This window comes from Pelecanus crispus, chromosome 4 (assembly GCF_030463565.1).
Source record: "Pelecanus crispus isolate bPelCri1 chromosome 4, bPelCri1.pri, whole genome shotgun sequence".
In the NCBI taxonomy this organism is placed as follows: Eukaryota; Metazoa; Chordata; class Aves; order Pelecaniformes; family Pelecanidae; genus Pelecanus; species Pelecanus crispus.
Window position 1 is genome coordinate 15,140,633 of NC_134646.1, and position 20,642 is coordinate 15,161,274.

At 36.5% G+C, this 20,642-nt stretch overlaps 1 protein-coding gene across 7 annotated transcripts in view; it reads right to left on the bottom strand.

Annotated features, from left to right (window-relative positions):
• Positions 1–20,642, bottom strand: part of INPP4B (inositol polyphosphate-4-phosphatase type II B) — a 292,966-nt gene that overhangs the window by 21,401 nt on the left and 250,923 nt on the right. For 6 of the 7 annotated variants that reach the window (XM_075709899.1, XM_009488861.2, XM_075709898.1 and 3 more), the window contains 4 exons: positions 19,852–19,992; positions 16,592–16,689; positions 12,229–12,341; positions 7,414–7,568 (listed from right to left, as the gene is read on the bottom strand). In XM_075709899.1, coding sequence (XP_075566014.1) covers positions 7,414–7,568; positions 12,229–12,341; positions 16,592–16,689; positions 19,852–19,992 — 507 coding nt within the window. The remainder of the gene's footprint in view (positions 1–7,413; positions 7,569–12,228; positions 12,342–16,591; positions 16,690–19,851; positions 19,993–20,642) is intronic. The other variant, XM_075709900.1, reaches the window with a different exon arrangement.

The following is a 20,642-nucleotide window of genomic DNA, read 5'->3' on the forward strand; positions in this document are numbered from 1 at the left end:
TTTTAGGAGTGTAAATAGTATAAGCACTTTTCCCTTTTTTAATTAATCAAGATGCAGCATTTAAATTCACTGCTGCACTATTAAGGATCCAAACAGACTGTGGTAGTAAATGAGAAAGTAAATTTACTGGATAAGGTTTTTTCGTTTGGCTGGTTTCGAAAACTAAGTGATCATAGTGTGCACCTGGTAATTAATAACACACCTTTCTCACTGTCTATATTGAATAACTGAAACATTCACTGAGAGGGAAGGCATAGCTCAATTTCCTATACTCTCATTTGGGTCAAGATACGGAAAATACTAATATGGGCAAGTTAACAGATAATTTACCCCGTCAATATCTCAGTGAGAAATAAAAAGTACAAATCGGAGCAGAAGAACTCAGTGTAGGGCGAGTTTTTGATTGGAATTCCATTAAATCTGGTTCTCTTTTCAAGAACTGTGTCATGTACATCCTTAAGTCAAAGGGCAAGGACTCCCTTCTGCAAAAACATCACAGGGAAGCAAAGTTTCTTTCTTGTTGTCACAAAACTAAAACTCAAACATGGTCAAACATTTTCTTTTTCAATGGATAAGGAACATTTTTTTTTTCTGTAATACACTACAATTGATATATTAGTATGTTTTACTACTTGGTAGTGAAAATGTACTGTCAGGTTCTGAGTCTTCTTGAAGTACCTACCTTTCCTACATAATCAATGAAGGAGAAGCAGGTGCATTTCAAGGACTAACCCACCTGATGCTGGTGTCAAAAATTAGAGACTACAGATTGCCTATGGTACTACCTTCCCACCATGGACTGACAGGAAAACTAAGCATTTACTTCAGAAATTCTGGTTTACTGCCTGCTGAAAAGCTAAGTGTTTCAGTGACGTAGCCTGGGTCACATCTCTAAATATTCCTTGCAAAAAGTGGCAAAGGTTTTTAGCGTTTTCCCTTGAATGCTCCCTTCCTCCCCAGTGATTAGCCCAAGAATATTATTATAGGTTCCAGGGGAAGGGCAACTATAATTAAGGTTACACAATGCTTTCCATTAAGATTCTACTTTCAGTTGTTCGTTCATTTTGAATGGACAAAATTCAAACTTACAATGTCATTTAAAGAAGAAAAAAATACAGCTTTTTTTTTTTTTTTTTTTTTTTTTTTTTTTGAGATGATTACTACTACCTCCATGCTGAAGAGCAGGATTTGATATTCTGCACCAAGGTAATAAAGGTATGAGAGACGTAACTAGTGCAAGAGCCTGCTCCTGCAAGAATCTCAGATCACCTCCTCCTAACAAAGACTTGTTAAAATTCAGCAGGTACACGCTTTGAGGATTCAATCTATGCTGAATGTCTGCCAGGTCAAGGGGTTAGACAAGGCTTTTCCTTGCTGTTCTTCTCCCTGGCAGATGATGACGGCTGCAATATGAAGCAAAAGCAATGAGGCAGGGGGACCATTTCTGCTGTTCTCTCTATATTGTTACTGAGGCCAGTGCCCCAGTTCTGATGAGGGGACGAAAGACAAAGGCAGCCACATGCATCACAGAGGAGGAAGACACAACCAGAGGGAAATACTCAAGCAATAGTCTGGTGAAAAAGAGGAAGATGAGGAAGTCCCCATGAGGGAGTTCTCAGGACTCTGACTGGGGCATTGATCAGAAAGAAGTCTGAAATAAGTATTTGGGAAGAAGTTGGAAAAACACAGTACAGGAGAAATGAAACTTCTGTAGTCAGCTAGAGAACTTTCCCCTGCAAAACATGGACTCAAACATCTGACCCCAGTGAAACAGACAAAACGTGTCAGACTGTATTACAAAACAACTGCCAATTTTACTTACTTAATTTGCCTGAACCTCACGAACGACCTTCCTGAGGCTGGGATGGTGCAAATAAAGTGTGTTTGGGTTTCCTTTCTTTTTTTAAGTCTTAAAAACCAGAGAATTGCTTTCAAGACACATTATAAAGATCAATTTTGTGAAATTGAGTACTTATATTAAAAAACCTTAGATTTAACACAGCCTTTTCAAGCCACTCTTCGATACTTTGTCCGAAATGGTTGTCTGCAATTCTTCTCCTCCTCCTTCCAAGAAGGATGCTCAGAAATAGACCTTTATTCTAAAACAGTCCAACAGGGTGCCAATTGCATTGATTCTTACTACATCTTGTGACCAGCTCTCTCCATTTTGTTTTCTTTTCCTCTGCACACTGTTGCTGTTTAAAAAACTAGTAATTTAGTTTTAGAAAACAAAATTGATGGTGGTTCAATGCACCAAAATTGGTCCTTGCTATTACTTAATGCCAGGCCTCTTTCAATACATTAGGTAATGTAAATCTTTCTCATTAGGTAACTAAATCTGTCTGTCTAAAGTTTGTACCTCAAAATATAAATGCTAAGTTTCTAAAGAACTACAGAATGATTGAAAAATCCACGTTGGTAGCCAGGCTCTCCCTTTTAAGTTTTGCTTACACTGCACTAATACTCTCAGGAAAAAAAACACAGGGAAGGTCAGATGGGCTGGAAAAAGAAAAGATAAGAGAACACATGCTTCCTCTTCTGTGTGACTCCTCACGTGCTGTATCTATTGCCACAAGCTCGCAAGGGCAGGGTGAAAGTTGGGAGATGGGAGAAAGGCTGAGGAAGATCTGCATGTGGATTCCAGTCTCTCATCCTGTCCTTTTGCTCTTGCTTCCTAGTCCACATAGCAATCACAACACTGTGTTGTTTGGTACAGGCTCCTTCCATGGCCAATGTCTATCTCAGCATGGACTTACTGATTCCGCCCAGAACATCTGAATATCCCTGATTAAAGAGCTATTGCAGCTATCCCTCCTCCTCAACTCACACATCTTTAAGACGATCTTTAAGAAAAGATACTCTCAAACAGCTTTTAAAAAGGAGCTATTTGCTTCGTAATTGGGCCATCGAAAGCCCATACCATGTTGCCCAGACCATTCATTCTTCGTATTTGTGCTTCAATCAGATTTTTGATAGGCAATTTATCTGAAATAATCTGAAATATCCTTGACTGCTGTTCCAGGTGAAAACAGTGTGTCCTACATTGAGTCAAATTTTGTATTCAATGTCTGAAATATGTGACAGGTATTGTGCCTTGCCAAGAACAATGATAAGGCTGAAAGCCTGGAGGCTTCACCATAGACAGTGGATTTGTCATTTCTTTTGCTTGTTTTTACTTTTGAGGCTTTACCAGAAACATGCTCAAAACCCAGGAGATTCTGAGGTTACATACTACCCAAGGCCTCCAAAAGGGGCCCTGTCACTGAAACATTAAAATTAAATAGGTTCAGAAAGGAAAGAAAAAAAAAAAATCAAACCAGTTTTACAGAACTGCTTCATAGTGTGCTGCCTAGCAGGGTCCATCCTCCCTTAAGCAGCTCTAAAGATGAAAAGTAGAATCCTGTGACAGATCCTGCAATGAACTCGGGTAAATCAGCTTTGTCTCTCTACTGTCTCTTAGAATATAATTAACATTGAATGACAGGAAATATTTACATACCGGTGAATGGAAAAATAAGAAAAGGATATTGATGATTGCAAAAATTGATTATTTGAAAGTGGCAGCAACATTATAAATATGATTTTAGTATGATGTGAACTGCAAGCACTTGATACAGTGGGGATAATATATAGACTTTCCTCATTCTGTACTATGCACGTCACTAAGACCAATGGAAGTCACATACATATACCAAGGAAACCATAATATGTAGAATTATTTATGGAATAGCCGCTTTACATACACATCAGCTGCAGCATCATAATGGCTAGGGTTACACTCAGAAGACAAAACCATATATTATATATTGTAAGTGATAGAGCTTGAATTCCCATCATCATTTCACCACATTTTTCATAAACTAAAGGGACAACTAATGGAAGAATTGTTGCATTGCCTTTTTTTTTTTTTTTTAAAGAAGCAATAAACATCATATAGTTTATCACTACAAGACACTGATTCCACTGAAAAAATAAGTCATTAAACAACAACTACTGGCAGTATTTTCCAAAACACTGCTGTGCAATGCACATTGAAGCAAACAAACTGAAATATCTGAAATTGCCTCTGGTTTGCTCAAAATTCTAGGGACATCAGAGAAGCTGAAGAGCAGCAGCATGCAGAAGTCCAGCATCTCCAAACTTGTGGTGGCAAGAAAGCACGAACCCATGAGCACATGCTTCCCTTTTACAACAGCCACCAAAGCTGTGTCAGCACTGGCAGGAAAAGAAAAAGCTTTACAGCTACACAGGCACCTTCATAATTTTCATATCTCAAAATTATGGCATTTCCAATACAGGCTGCTTTTGAATCGCCATTTACTTTTACAACTCACTTTGTTTCACAGTACTCCCCATCTCCTACAGTTAACTCTCAAAAAGAAGCCTTTCAAAGATCAATCCAGTCTGTTAAGATTCTGGATGTTAAAATTGAATTTTTCTTGTCTACTTGTTCTTTTGAAAGGCTTAAAAGTGATTTGTGGCAATCAGCATAAAGGGATTTGATTGACAGAGTTTAACCAAGTGATCTAGAGAAGATTCATCAGGGGAAAATTGCTAAAATTATAAATTAAACGGCAAACAGAGTTTTTCTCTGTCTGCTTTTAAAACAAGATAGGTTCTTTTAGACGTGAAAATCATTCTAAAAGCTTCTACAAGTAGTCAATGAAAAGCTTAGAAATGCACAGCATAATCTTTCAAATAATACTCTGCAATAGTAATCAAATAAAAAGAAAGGGTAAAAGGGCAAGCATCACAATGACTACCAAACAAGTCTGTTGACCTCATTCACACAAACCTCAAAAATGTGGCTGCCAAACTTCCCTCAAGTAAAATATAGGAGATTTAGTTGAAACACCGTTATATCTCTGCCTGGGGAAATTATGGCTTTTTTCCCCTCCCTTTTGCCTGGCTGTTCTTTCCTTCCCAGCTTGCTCTCTCAAATTGCCTTTCTCTGCAATTCACCTTTCTCCACCTGCTTACAAGAAGAGAGCCCAGCAGAAGGGTCCTTGCCACACTACCTAGTCAGTGGTGGAGAGGGAGGAAAGCCTGCGTTGCTTCCAGCGCCACTCCATAAGCACTCCAGCAACAGATGGCTGGTGGGAAGGGAGAAACAGTCCCTGCTGAATGTCTGTGGCACCCAAAGATACAAAAAAAAAAAAGTACCCAAAGACAGCTCTTAAAACTGTCTGACCAACTCTCAATGGAAGTACCACAGAGTTAAATACTATGTATCCCCATTTGACATTTCTATTCTTCTGTTCTGAATTTTTGGGCTTTAATTCACCAGCTCATGAGAAAAAAAAAAAGTTAGCCGCTTTTTTTTTTTTTTTTAAACCTCCAGTTGTGTGGACAGTGTTATACAGATTAGAAACTAGCACAGGCAAAAGATCTATTTGTTTATTATTCTGATGGTGCAGGTTATTTTGTAGGCTTCTGCCACTACGTGCAAGGCCCTTGCTTGAAGTCCCAGACAATCCTACCACTCAAGTCAAAATTATTACCTTCCATCTAACATAGCAACTACTTCAGTTCAACGCTGTTTCAAATTCATTTACAGGGTATTAGCAGGATGAGGCTTTTCTCTGTTTAAAGCTACAGCAAAACCATAGAATTAACATTTTTGTGATAGTGCTTCAACCTCATATACCCATCTGCTCATTTTTTTATGTTTTCTCCAGATTTCCTGGGCTTTTCACCATCCTTTTGTGACTCCAATTTATTGTTACCTGCAAATATAACTAATACGTTAATCTTCTCAGCCTTCAGATCAGTTCTGTGATACAAAAGCACTCAAAGTCGTTTACATTTCAGTCTACAAAAGCCTACTATGCTTTTGTACAAGTTAGTTTGTATAGATATCAGGCCTTTTTTTTTTTTTTTGAAATCGGGTTTATATATGTGAATTTTTTCCAATCTACTACTCAATGCTATTCTAACATAATAATGATTTTATATAATTAGTTTGCTTGTATCTGGTAATTTACTGTAGCTTGCACACTTTTGTATTTATTGGAGACATAAAAGAAAAAAACATATTTGAAATGCCAACACAAATGAAATTTAACACAGAGAACGCAGAAATTTTTCATTAATGATAAAACATGTAGTTATGAAAGACTGCACACAAGTCATTCACTCACTGAAATACTGCAGAGACTAAGGGATTTATGCAAGCTAATGATACCTACAAAACGATACACCTCAGTTTAATACATCACACTACGCTAGCGCCTTGCAAACCAACTCTACATTAAGCTGTCTCGGTCCTCTGCTCAATTACTCTTTGCAAACATGACCTTTTTTCTTTAGAATACCTATCTTTGCCAAAAGACAAAAGGAGCCTACATGTGTAAACCTACAGTATTAATCTAGGCATTAAACACCTAATCTGACAATACTAAATACTGAGGTCAAGAATTATCTATTACACACTTTAAACACGATCATTTACTTAAATATGATCTTTGCAAATCCAACATACAAACAATTTGTGTTTCACATAAGTGCAAGATGATTCAGTTACTTCTTTGCAGGCTGACCAGAATATTTTCTATTAGTTTTGCAATGACGTTCATTATATATTATTTGAATGTTGTGGGTACATTTTTTTAAACTCTTATAAAAAATAAAATGCAGTACTCATTAAAGCCAATGATGAAAGTTTCTTTAGAGAATATGGCATCTGGATTCATTTTATGATCAAAACTTGTGTGCTCAGTGTTTTTTTTAATTCATCAAAGACTCAGATAAACAGAAATCTTTACATCTTTTACCTACACATTCCTGATTACATCAGCCTCAATTTCTGCATAGTTGTAATTTAGAATGATTTTTTTTTTTTTTTTTTAAGCACAGTAATGATTTTATCAGATATTAGTGGCAACCACCATTGGTCCAAACCTACTTGGGTGTTTCTTTTATTTTTAGTAACTTGAGCTAATGAGAATTGCCATGTGTGACAAATGCTTACTCTGCTTCCACAATATTTCTCTAAATTTTATACAAATGATTTAATGAGTGTGTAAACATCTTAAAAAAATCTTAAAACAGAAAATAACATTTTTTTTTTTTTTTTAAATACGGTCATAGAATGTTGTTAAAATTTTAAGCCTTATGAAAGCCTAAGAATTTGTTAAAATAACTGCTGTTTACCTTGGTCAAATTCTACAGTCAGTGAAGTGACACTCACAAAGTTTCACATAGCTATCTCAGAAACTGTTAATTAGTGATAAAACACACAGTTGCAAAGATCTTGCGTGCAAAAGTGACTTACCAGCTGGCATGCTGCTGGTCAGTTCCCTGCTAAATCAGGACTGGGGCCTATCGTGCATTTGCAACTGGCTTTAGACCTTTCTGTACCGTAGTTCCTGGCTTAGCTCAAAATGCAAGGGACATGCAATAATCTCCACGTACCTTCTCATACAGTCCAGTGCCCGAATAAAGAAGTCTTTGTGAAGCTGATGCTCGTCTCTCAAGATGGAGCACTGCTCCAGCGTCACTGACATGGATGTCCGGTCTTTGGCACTTTTGCAACAGGTGAAACGGACTCCATTCAGCTTACGGCAAATCTGAAACACAGGCAGATGTTAAAGGACTACCCTTTTCACACCTTGTGTTCTCTACACGCTAGGCAGACTGTGAAACTCCCACAATTTTGCAATCACAGACAATGAATACAGAGAACTACAGTATTTCTCAAGAAGAAAATAGCTATTAAAAGGTAGCAACTCCAACCCGAAAGATACGGCTGCTGACGTATCTTTGCAATTAAATCAGTTATTAGCGCTGCCTCGGGGATTTTCATATTCTAAGGATTATGCCCGCGCTGGCCTGACACAGTGCCACAAAAGGTGAAAATGTTGTGCTGAAAAGTACTGTAAATTTATCTTTTGGTTATACATTTGCAGCATTAACACTCTACAAAAACAGCACCAAAAGATTACAGCTACTGATCTGTAGCCCATTTCCAATTTGTCCAAGTGACACATTTTGAAAGCAGATCTTCAGGGCTTTCATTAGCAGGACAAGCCTACAAATAACCTGCCCACTGAGGAAAAAGGAGCCCTTAATGATTTTGAGAGAGTTGCACACAATGTTGTCCTGCAGTCGCAATCAAGACTTTCTCTTGCTTACCCCAACACCCCTGCAAGTGAAGAAAGGAACTGACGGTGGACCCAACAAAAAAAATAATCTACTATTCTTAGTCCTAAGAAATTTAAGCAAGTCACTAAAATGTCTACATGTACTACAGCTTACCAAACCATTGCATCCAATTTCCTGAACTTGAAATAAAAAGTATTTGTGTTAGCCTAGACTATAAAAGGAAAAGTTGCTTCATTTTTTCCCCTCACTTTGTGAGAATCACCCTATTCAATTAAAACTTAATTGTCTGAACACCCAATGACTGTTGAAAAAAAAAAAAGGAAAAAGAAAAAAAAAAGACTTGTCAAAGTTTTTCACCTCGGACTCATGAATGTAGAGGACTAACTCCTCATGATGGTATGGATTTGGACACATCTATTGATGTACTGAATTTAAACATAGTCTTTACTTTCAACAGGTAAACTGTTCAATGCGTGACCCAGAAAAAATAAATCTTAACACAAATGACTGCCATGGAGTGTGGATTATAAGGGATAAGGGAACCATGGCATATTTTTAAAGATAATTTCTCACCTTAAGGATCAATTTGACATTGTACCAGCACATTAGTTTATGCTTTGGGTTCAAACAATATTTTAATAGAAAAACAAAAATTTGAAGGAGAGCTGCTGTGTCCAAGCATGCATCTGCCTTTCCCCTGATCTACATTGTCCTAAGAAAAGGTAATACTCTCTGCCCAGCTTTGCTTGCTCCTATCCCTGGACAATCATAGCTATAACAGTATCAGAAAAGGAAATACGTATGAGAATAGGGCAAGGTAATAAATTACAGTAGTTAGGCTCATACTAAGGAACTTCTTAGCTTGGCTATCAAGTGTTTACTTGGGATCTTGCAGGATGAAACTGGAACATGATCTTCATAATCTCACTTCAGCAAATAAGCAATTTTTTAATCCATTTACTGCATTCACAGAAATTCTTTTAAAATCAATGGCTCAGACAACACTTACAGTCTTTAAGGTCTTTCCAATATTGTGGTAAGGGAAATCTCAAAAGTTGAATCCAGGGAATTAATTAATTGAAACTAACTTTGAACCCAAGAAGTACAGGCTAGTAAAAGAGAACCTGTGAGTGTTTCTTCCCTCCTATAATTCAAAATTTTAAAACTTAAATCTGTTTAGAAATTCAGAAAGTTGCATAGGGATTTAAATAAAGTACTATAAGACAATTTTTAAAAAGAAAGTATCAAGCAGGTCTGATAATGCTGTGAAAGAAATTAACCGCTTAATGGAAGAGATTAATTCTCTTTACACTAGTCTCTTTTGAAGTCCATGAGTCATTGTGACTATTCGAAGTGAATAAGTCATAAGAAAAAAAACCAGGTAACTATTTCTGGATGAGTGATGGCCTCTGATGTGGGGAGGGGAGACTAAATCCCAAATCTGGGCTGACAGCATACATATAAAGTACTGGCTAGTAAGAGTCAGCTTTGAACTGAGAAGCATTCTAGGCACAACAAGCGAATTACCATAACCACAAGCTTATTTTGCACTGAAGTTCAGTACAAAAGCCTCAATCATTTTAAAGTGGATTAAATAGAAGACAATCTGTTAACTTTAAACAAATTTTAAAAAATCCTTAGATTCTGATATAAGAAGAAACGTAGGTTAACCTGATAGGCCAGCCCAGATAAATCCTCAGAACGACTCTGTTCACTAAGCAAAACAAAGTAAACAATTAAAATGGGCAAACACAATGATCTGATGCTCCAGAAATCTAATAAGGGACAACACCAAATATATTACAATATCATCATTTCGGAACACACAGCTTATGATTAGTGTCCAGCCTGAATTTTACCCTCAATTTTGCTCACTTCTTCCCCAAATATATTGAAGATACAGGAGGAGGAGAAATAGACTTAACATTTATTAGAGCTTTAGAAAGTATCCCTTACAAGCACAGATTTAAATGATTAGGATTGTGATTAAGTTTAAAGAGGGGATGGTAAAAGCATATAAAACCATGAAGACTAAACCAAGGATAAATCAGTACTCTGATTATTTTTCCTGATATAAGACAGAAGATGAAGGGTGCAGTTAGGAAATAAAAAGATACAACATTTAAATCTCTGGCCCATAATATTTAGCATAGAAATATATGTGATACCAATTTGCAAAAGTTGACTTTTAAAATGCGGATGTATTCTCACAGACCCATTACAACAGGGATTACATGCAGGTGCAGATACATATGCATATCCATGTAGAATCTCATACATCTACTGCAATTCCTTACAGCAGGGAATCATGCCTTTCCAATAAATAAATGCAACATAGTATAACAATGTGTATGTAGATCAATGGGTCCAAAACCACTCATTTCATAAGGATACAGTCAGGTTATGTAAAGAGAAACAGAATACAGTGAGGGAAAAATCTGAAACCGTTTGTATGTCCAAAGAATGTTTTTTACCCATGAAATTATTTATTTACAGGGAATCCTGAATAGATAGTAGAAGACAACTGTCTATATCCAAAGATTAAGTAAATTCTGTCATATTCTTTGTAGCTCATTTTACACTATCCTGTACTGATTTATCTTTTACTTCTTTAAAAAGCAATGTTTCATCGGAATTGCAGAACTGGTACTGCAAGAAAAGCTTATATTTTTACTCATAACAGATTTATACTGCAATAGTATGTGATAATATTTATTAACCACAAGGCAAAATGTTATTAGCACTATAAAAAATTACAGCAATGTTATTAATACAAAGACATAGTTAACATTGTCTTGTTCCTGGTGTTAATGAAAAGTCATGGAAAATTTTATTAATATTTTTGTATCAAATATTTATTTGCCTTGAAGGTTATATGCATTCGGAAGTTCCCCAAAACACAAGGTCTTGCTTTGATTTCAGTAGATAAAGACTCAAGTCTCTGCTTGTATAAATGGGCAGAGATACCATGGGTACTTTTCTAAATGTAAGACAATTACCTGGTTGAATTTCACATTCCTGAAAAGCTTGAGCTCTTTATAAACATCTAAGGGTTGTTTTGGTTTGGGTTTTTTTGTTTTTTTTTTTTTTTAACATTTATCTGCAAAAACCACAGAATTGGGAAACAAAAAGGAATTATGTGAATAAAGCCAAGTAAGTATTATTCATTGTTTGATAAACATTTTTGTGTTCTTCCTGTGTCTGAATGTCTGCCCTTTGCGTATCTAGCTTATTCTGTGTTGCTCTTGGTGCCCTTGGAGAGGCTGTCATGGTGACACTAGCTTAAAAAAAAAAAAAAAAAAATCATAAAATGTGATTGACTGAAAGTTGTACTGATACAATTAAACACTTATTTATAAATAAGTATCTTAATTACAGAAAACCAAAAGCTGAGTGCAGCAATATTAAACAAAAGCCAGAGCAAGTAATCATGTCCTGCATCATACCTCAATGCTTATGGACACTAAACAATAAAGGGAAGATATTTTGAATAACCATGGATACGATTTTAAAGAAAAAAACCTAGATACTGTAGCTGAATACTGTATTGCCTCTCTCATATGAGGTGATATATTTACAGCTATGCATGATCATCCAAAGAATTGATTCTGCCCATACTGGGGATGAAGGGATTCCTCTGCCTAAAACCAGACTCAGTTAGTTAAAGAAAAAACATTCCCCAAACAAAAAGCAAACCTCTTTTACCCTGTTACACAACTCACTGAGATAAATGAAAAATGCTGCATCTGGGACAAAACAACCGCAAGCGGCAGCACAGGCTGCAGACTACCTGGCTAGGAGAAGGTCTGCAGAAAAGGGCCTGGAGGATGTAGGGGACAACAAAGTGACCAAGACTATCTCTCACTTGAATTCTAGCCAGTTCTACCAGCTAGGAAAGTGAGAGAAAGAAAATATCTCTAATTTAAATGTAAGAAGAGGAGATATATTCATGAGTGGCATGAGAGACCATTAGAATGGAAATGTTAGAGAGCCATTTCAGCATATCCACCTACTTTAATAATTCAGTTTTCCAATCATATCCTTAAAATCCATTGCACTTAGAGTATTGGCAGGCATGTGAAAATTAGTTCATCATGCAAACATACTTGAAGCAAGAGAGCTTACCGTCGCAGCCAGCCACATGATTTCTACATTCTTTCTCTTTTTGGCCTGGATATTTTGATGGAGATTTTCTAGCAATCCCTTTAAATCATTTTGTTCTTGAAAATGTGGTAGACCTGGAAAAAAGGATGATAAGGTTGCTCATTATGACAAGGTTGATGATAGGGTTGCGCTGACTAAAGAATGCCCATATTAAGTAACAGGTCTATTATTCACAGCCTTATTTGGAAATACAGGATGGAAAGCACCAGCTAAATATTTAGGAAATAAGCAAACCTTATTTCTTTCTATGTATTGGGTTGTCCTCCTTAAGATTTTCACCATGGAAAATTAAAGTGTCTTCAACTTTTATCTTATAAATGGATGGTGAAAAGATTGAAATATCTGCTGTAGTTCTGTTCCTCAACTATTACAGACGTTCAATGGAAATGAGTAGAGAAATAACTGAGTGTATTAGTGCTATGATAGGGTGATTTTTTTTTATTTTTAAGTCAAAATATTTTGCTTTTGTTTTCAAAATGGAACATCTCATTTTTGTTTTAAAATGATGCTTTAGTTCCTAATATAACATAACAGGAAGGTTAAACAGCAATATATACCCCCCAAAAAATCTAGCAAAGGATATTTCTCAGTCTGAAATTAAACGGAACTTTAATTTTGAAATACAAAATAATTTCAGGTTTACTTAAAATCCAGAATTTTACCTACTTGCCCTAGGTACGGCAGCTGAGCTGAAGTTTTATTAATCATAGATGTCTAGAGGGAATTCAAGAGTAGGCAATTTAATTTGGTCTTCTGTTTTCTGTGTATATGTAGGAGAGTTTTGTTCTAATGTTGCCTTTATCTTCATTAGTTTTGAAAAATCGGTAGAAATAACCAAAATCCATTTTTTGAAATGATTTCTTCTTGTGGTAGTGAAGTAAAAAGAAATCTAATAATAGTTATCACCAAAGAAAGGCTCAGAACCAGTTGAAACAAAATTAAACCAAATCGGTAAATTGCTACATTTTTTTCAACAAGAAAAAGTAGGGTGTTCCATCCAGTAGGGAAAAAACCCCAACCCAAACCCAAAACCTGAGATTTATATTTGATTCAAAGGGTAAAAATGAGGCAACTACTAATGCAGGTCAAAATCCATTCTCCTAACCTGATCACAGTTGGAATGATCCCTCTTATCAACAGGCTTTTACCTTTTATCTCTAATGAATTCTGTAGCTTACCCATGATTCATAGTAAGAAGTAATTTAAATATACTCAAAAAGAGCTATTCTAAAAGTGTCTAAGTTTCCTTACTCATACCGTGCTGCCAAAAAGAAAAAAAAAATGCAGAAAAAGTATATTGAAACTAGTTTTGTAATAATCTTAATGAGGATTGTTTTCTCTGTGTATTACAATTCCTGAGCATACAATTAGATAATGCAGAGAGTATAAAAATACATCACAACCTGCTAGATTATTATACTTATCCTGCATCCTTTTCTTTAAAACACATAGGCATACTCTAAAAAGATGCTTCCAGATTATGAGAATGTATCACTAGGTAAACATTTTATTGCTTCAAAGCAGTTTTCCTTTGGTTCGCAGCAGAAAATGCATCATCTCCGAGAGATGACTTCACCATAGGTAAAGCAAGATTCTTCTAATTTATAATATTGCCAAAGGACCTGCATCTTGACTGGATGTGATCGATTGCTTAAATTCCTCGTGTCACAAAGCAGTATTAAACTGTCAAATCATTCTCATAGATTATAAGGGGGAGAAGCCTGGAAGTACAAAACAGACTCATAGACTTTATGTTGAAAATACATGTACTGCTACACGCGTTATGATGCTATGGAAGAAAATCTTTATTTGCCTGCAGGATTTCTAAACCTTGCACACATCCCTCTTCTCACATGGGGACAATACTTTGCAGCACTGATGTTGCTGTGGGTGTTAGGTATCAAGCCACTAACACCGAGTATCACTTGCAACAGATTTCTCTGATTTTGTGCTTTCAGCTGTTGAAATTGAGTTCTAAGCCATTCTTTTCAATAATTATGTACTACTAAACAACAATCATACATTTTTGTACCCTTATTCTCATTAGCTATTCTATAAAATTCTATTAAAAATATATATAAAATATAGCTATTCTATAAAAACAGTGCTATTTTGGTGCCTAAACCAGAACTACACTTGGTTGGCATTTTTGGTAGGAATCTTTCTGGAAGCACATTGTTATTTATTGTTTTTAGAGTTTCCTATTAGAGAATTAAAGAGATTAAGAAACAGGAGAGAGACAGAGTGCATGTTCATCTAAAAGAAGATAGAAAGTCAGTGTTTGGCATATGCAGCTACATGCAGCTGAAGACTTTTAATAATTGGGAATAGAGAGAAAACTAGATTATTATTGGCAATGGCAATTACAGAGATGACAGAAAAACTAATAGCAAAGGTGGCAATACCTTTATGGGAGTGGAAAATGGGATTCTTTGAAATGGGATATACGAATGAAGCAGCAGGCAAGTGAGGCTTCCTAAGGATGGTGGATGCAACACCCTGGCCAACAAGGCTGCGAGTCCTCAAATTCTGTCTGGCTTTATGAGCACCATTTGTAACTAACAGCTTTGTGAACTGGGTCCTGCATTTATTTTGTAGCACAGATTTGGCACTACAGGAAACTATCTGGAAAGGTGTGACAAAACCATCAAGGAGCCATCAATACTGAATGGCTCTCACTTGGCTGCAACACCAGGGCTGCTGCCAGCTTGGATGGAAGTTTATCTTCCTAAGTGCTTGAGCACAGAGGTGGGGGAACAGGGGAGGAACTGAAGTTTTCCCCCAGCTGAACAACTTTGAGAGCTTGACTTCCTTCCAGGGAGCTGGTTTAAAAGGCACATTCCTCTAAGCCAAAAGAGTGATTTCGTATAATGGCAGGGAGCTACTGGGAAGGGCAATGGAACCAGAAGGTGCTTTGCATTCTGTGAAAATTTGGACAAAGAACAGACTCAGATCTTAGCGGTAGATAAGAAGCAAGAAGGTAATAATAACCAGAAAAGACAGGTTGAATTAGACAAGAGTAGTTCTCAAAAGCCTGCAGAGTCTGGAAGAAGTCCAGGAAGACCGTGTGGCTCACTAAGAATCCTTCTGCAGGAAGACAGTGCAAGGTTGGTTTCTGTTAATGAAAAGCAACCAATACTATCTGCATGCAAATTTTTGCTTTTATATAATCAGATCCATTTATGAGGTAGGAGATCTACCTTAGACTTAACCCAAGACAAGGTTAGTTTTTCAGGATGCTTTCTTGGCAGGATTGCCCTAAATTAATTATTAACTTCTTGTACAAGTTTCTCTGTAGAAATCCTAGAAATACTAGAGATGTAGGTGGATGGATGGGAATACTGCCCGCTGTTTAGGAAGAGAGCTTTCACTTCCGTCCAAATTATTAACGAACAAAAATCATCCTGATATAAAAGATAAACACGTACTCACATACAGTGAAACATTAGATATAACTTCAAGTACATACATGTAATGGATAATTTGCAAAAGTAATCAACACAAGGTGTTCTGTAAGACAACAGAAGATTTGCACAGGATTTTAACCAGTGCTTTCACCATGAGGAGTTACACACATGTCCTGTAGGATGATAGATCTTTAGATTCAAAAGATTCGCCCCCCATTTACCCAAAGGGAAGGAGCAGAGACCTAAATCCAAGCTATTTAAAATCAGGTGGCAAAATCCGCAACATTTGGGAATATAGCTTAGGCATTAAGACTACTTTAACAGGATTAGATTGACACAAATGATCTTTTCAGTGTTTGCTTTCAACAAAGTAACATAATAGTAATATTTACGATACCAAATTTCTATAAAATTGGAATACAGGGCCTATTCTAATGGAATCATGCTATTAATATCAGTCACATTATAATGTGGCTCATTGCTTGCATTTGCATCTGCAGATTTCTCAGTGGTTTGCCATACCTTAATACATATTCAAAATAAGAAGGGAGGGAGTGACTGAAACTGATGAAAATTCCCACCAAGTATTTCTGTACAAATATAGTAGGAACAGACTGTCCTCTACTTGAAATATTAAAAAGCATATTATATTAATAATTTAAAAGAACTGTTTAGTTCATCATTACTCTGTTTCACTCTTCCTGTAGTTTCTGCTATGGCCTTGGGCCTGCAACCACTACTGACTTCAGCAGGGCTGTGTACAGGCACAAAGTGTTTAACTTTATGGATCAAGTTATGGGATTGAGGCCTAAATGTAAAAGCTGCACGCTAATATTGTGCTAATATTACTATCTTACAATCTTTCACTGATCAAACCTTTTCAAAGTCATTTGGACATTGCATTATTTTGTACTCACAATCAGGAGGCATTTTTTCCGTAAACAGCTTGTAATATTCTTTTAGAAGTTCGAAGTTTTCCTGGTTAATGTTTTCCTGCAAAGTGGTATCTCCAAACCTATAAAAGAGCACAGTAAAATGATGGGGGGGGGGGGGAGGGGGGGGAACCAAACAAAAAACCCAACCCCAAAACAAAACTAAATTATCCTTCAGAATGATTTCTTTGCCTAAAGAAATAACTTTGATTTTTTTTTTCCCTAGTGTTGAATGTACTAGATTTTGTCAAACATATAGTTGCTAATCTCTCATGCACTTTGGAACTAATATTTGGGAATGAAGTCATCACTCATGGATAATTCTTCTAAAAACTTATGGACAAAGTAATCCATTTACAGACAAACATTCAATAAAGCACATACTCTTTTCCCCTTCACAGATCCTGAATAAATGCAAGGGCTCTTTGTGGGAATTTTAAATGGCACCACAGGCAGAGAGCACCAGCTCCTACATCTCTTACTGCTGCTGTTGCTTAGGTATATTAATTTCCACCAGAGCTGGACAATATTGAAGCCACACAAGATGGAAGAGATGCAAGCGTCATGTGGAAAACCTCCTGAAGAACTGAGTTCTGCTCTGGTCTGAGAATATTTGCTATAAATAGTCAAATTGATTACTTGTCTGGGCCCTTTCTGCCCTACACTGCTCCTGAGCTGTTAGTTATCTTGGTTTCTTGTATCTGAAACTAATGAGAACCATTTCCCTGCTGTTGAGCAGTGATTTCACCATTAGGCTCCACAGAGTTGTGACCCGCAGGCTAGCTGACTTCAGCTGTCTGCATTTCAGCTTGCTGCAGCACACAGACCTCAGCCGTTGCTCTACAGTGCTGCAGCTGGCCCAGGAGCGTGTTATGGGGTTTCTTGCAGCAGTCAAGTCTGCTGGGAACACATCACCCAAATCCTCATTATTCTGCATCTCATAGAAAACCCAGACAGCATCAGGATGTCATTACACTTATCCATGAACTGAGTATAGGTGTATGAGCAAATATCTTTCTACAACAGTGAAATTTCACACAGGCTAAAAAAAACCCAAAGAAACCCCTCTCCTGGTACCTCTACTAGGAGGGATATGAATGAATGTAAAGACAGGAATGTACCTTAGGCCGTTAGGGCCAAGTTTTTGCAACTCATCTTTAGAATAGCCTTGAAATGAAGAAAAGGAAGACAGAAAAGGAAATGGAGGAGCACAGAGAGGCATGGACAGGTTAAGTAAGAAATTCAGGTTATCAAATGGGGACACAAATCAGAAGATACTAAACGTACTTCTACATCATGCAGAAGGGATTCCAATATTTAAATGGGCCAAAGAGGGAAAAGACTCAGCTACTTCCTCAGTAGCCACTGCTGCACTGTCTCATGAGAATATTTCTTTTGAGCCAGTTATAGTCTCAACTGTGCTTTATTAAAAGAAGAGATGTTTGCATCTAATAAAGTAACATTATCTAGAAATTTATCACAAAACCTTATTTCTATTCTCATATTCATCACCCCACAAAAAAAATACTTTTTACCAAAAAGCATGTGCAGTGTTTCCAATCTCAAAGACAAATGTGCGGCTTTAGGAGCTAAGCAATATTTTGAATAAAGTCTAACGTTTGTACCTGTAAGTGCATGTGGACAAGCTGTTTCTGCATGGAATAATCCAACTTTATTTGCTTAATATATATCTCTATCTATATTTATATATACATATATATTAATTTTTCATTCATGGCTTGCTTTGTGCACAATGTAAAATCACCAGTGTGAACAATGCTACCATTCTTCCTGCCACTCCACCTGCAAGCCAGCTGTCTTTTTACACCAACTCCTCTACAAGTCCCCATATATCCAGGCTATTTCTAAATCTTGTCAAATCTTTCTTCAGGACATTTGTAACATACAGTCCTTCCTGCCTATCCCACCCACCTAAGCTTTCACAAACTTGCTTCTTGGTTACTGCATACTCCTTTTCTCTGATTTTGGAAAAACGTGATGTGTTCTAGTCACAATTGTCATGACCGATTTTGTTGGTCTTCTATGCTATCACTTTGGCTATGTCACTCCTCTCATAGCATCACTTTTCCCTTCTTTATGGCATCAAGCATAAGTTGTTTTCATTATCAAGAATGTTTCAAGTTCCCTAACCAACTACTCGACTCTTTCACTACTAAAATGCCAGTTTTTACTGTCTTCTGATTCGGCCTATGTCTCCCACTTCAATTTTCTACCTTTTCTCACACATCACCACTCACAACTCTTAGAAGTCTCCCATAAACATCCACAAAGCTACCTGATGGCATTCCTTACAAGTCTTCCTTAAAAGACTCCTTTTACTCTGCTGTCTACAAAAAGCAGGATGTGAAACTCCTATTGTGCTTAACTTCTTGACTATTGTCCAGGTTAATGGTTTTTCACTGTCTCCCTCTGTTTCCCCAGCTACACTTTTGCTTTTGAGTTTGTAGGAATGCAATCTAAAGATATGTATTATGTCTCTTGGTTGCTCTGTTAATAAAACCATTAAAAAAAAAAAAGAAGTAGCTGTCTCATTGTTTTGTTGATGTCTACCTTGCAGTTTTAGCATTGCGCAAACTTGGTAATTTAAGATGACCAACAGATACCCTTCTCTTGGAAGATAAAATTAATAGGTTGGTAAAACTTTGACTATTATTGTACTAATTAATTAGTTTCCAGCAATCCTTTCAGAGGAGTAATATTAACATATCAGAACTTTAACATCAGCCTTCATGTTTCTACAAACATACTAATGCATTCCCTATTATTAACTACCACTCCTCAACCCTGGAAAAAAGCCCTAAAAAGCTGAGAAAAATGATCTCTTTCTAGTTTCTGACTTGTCCAGCATCTTCTAGCCCACCTTTAAGATAATAATAATTTCAAATTTTCAAACTCACATTTGAGAAGGCCAAAGTACTGTATATAAACAAACTTCTACATATGTGGAACATAAATCCATTTTATATCTGTGTCCAAAGGAAACCTGGTGTTCACAGGGTGAAATAAAGTCCTGCATATCGTCACATCTTCACTTGGACTTTTTTGCTATTTTGCATTGCTTAATAGCTTGTGCTCATTTCCTTTAATATTTTTTAAAATACACACCAAGTCAATGTGAGATGGTCCAAGAGCAAATAACAAAAATGATTTATTTGTAATCCTGAGAGATATCCTGTACTAGCACAGCATACTTGGACAGAAAATGAAACATGATTTTTTCTTACCTCTCTGCAAGTGTTTGCTGTTCATTGATTCCAACATTAAAGAGTACTGGATACATGCGAAGTAGCTTTCCTTCTTTAATCTCTTGTGGCAGCAACTCAAACATTTTTGCTGGAAGCTGGACCTCTATAACGTAATGTTCACTAGGAAAAATAAAAAGAAGAATAAGGACGGAAATATTGATTGGTTTGCTTGAAATTACAACCTTCCTTAATTATAGAGAACATGTAGACTTATAAATCACTTCCCCCTTTTTCCCCTTAATTGTATTGAACCATAAAATGTGATGATTTAGCTTGCTTGTTTTAACAGCATAACCAAGCTATATGGAAAAAAGGCAGATATATATAATTATACACTCTTGATACTGACTTCTTTACTGAAGTGAAAATAGGACTAAAGATGAAAGCAGTAAAAAAGTCTTCTGCTATCAAATATCAATGAAAACACCTCAGCGTTGAAAATGCATCTCACTGAGTTACAAAAAAACAACTTCCTTTCAGAAGTCACAACTTGATCCTGTACCCAGTCCAAATGTAATATGAGCAAAAACCTTTCAGAAAAAGCCAAAGCAAAATTCCCATTTTCTTCAGTGGCTGGATTTTCCCCTGGGGATAGAAAGCATCACCCATAACAAAACTGACTCTGTGAAGATAATAATTGAAGGCTCATTACACAAACACGAATCCTATTTTAGGAGAAGGTGTATGATATGTAGCAGTTCTGGTTTTATGTTTGTGTTTGGTCTGACTTTATGAAAAACATGTTACTTTGGCTGCCAGTCCGAATTCTG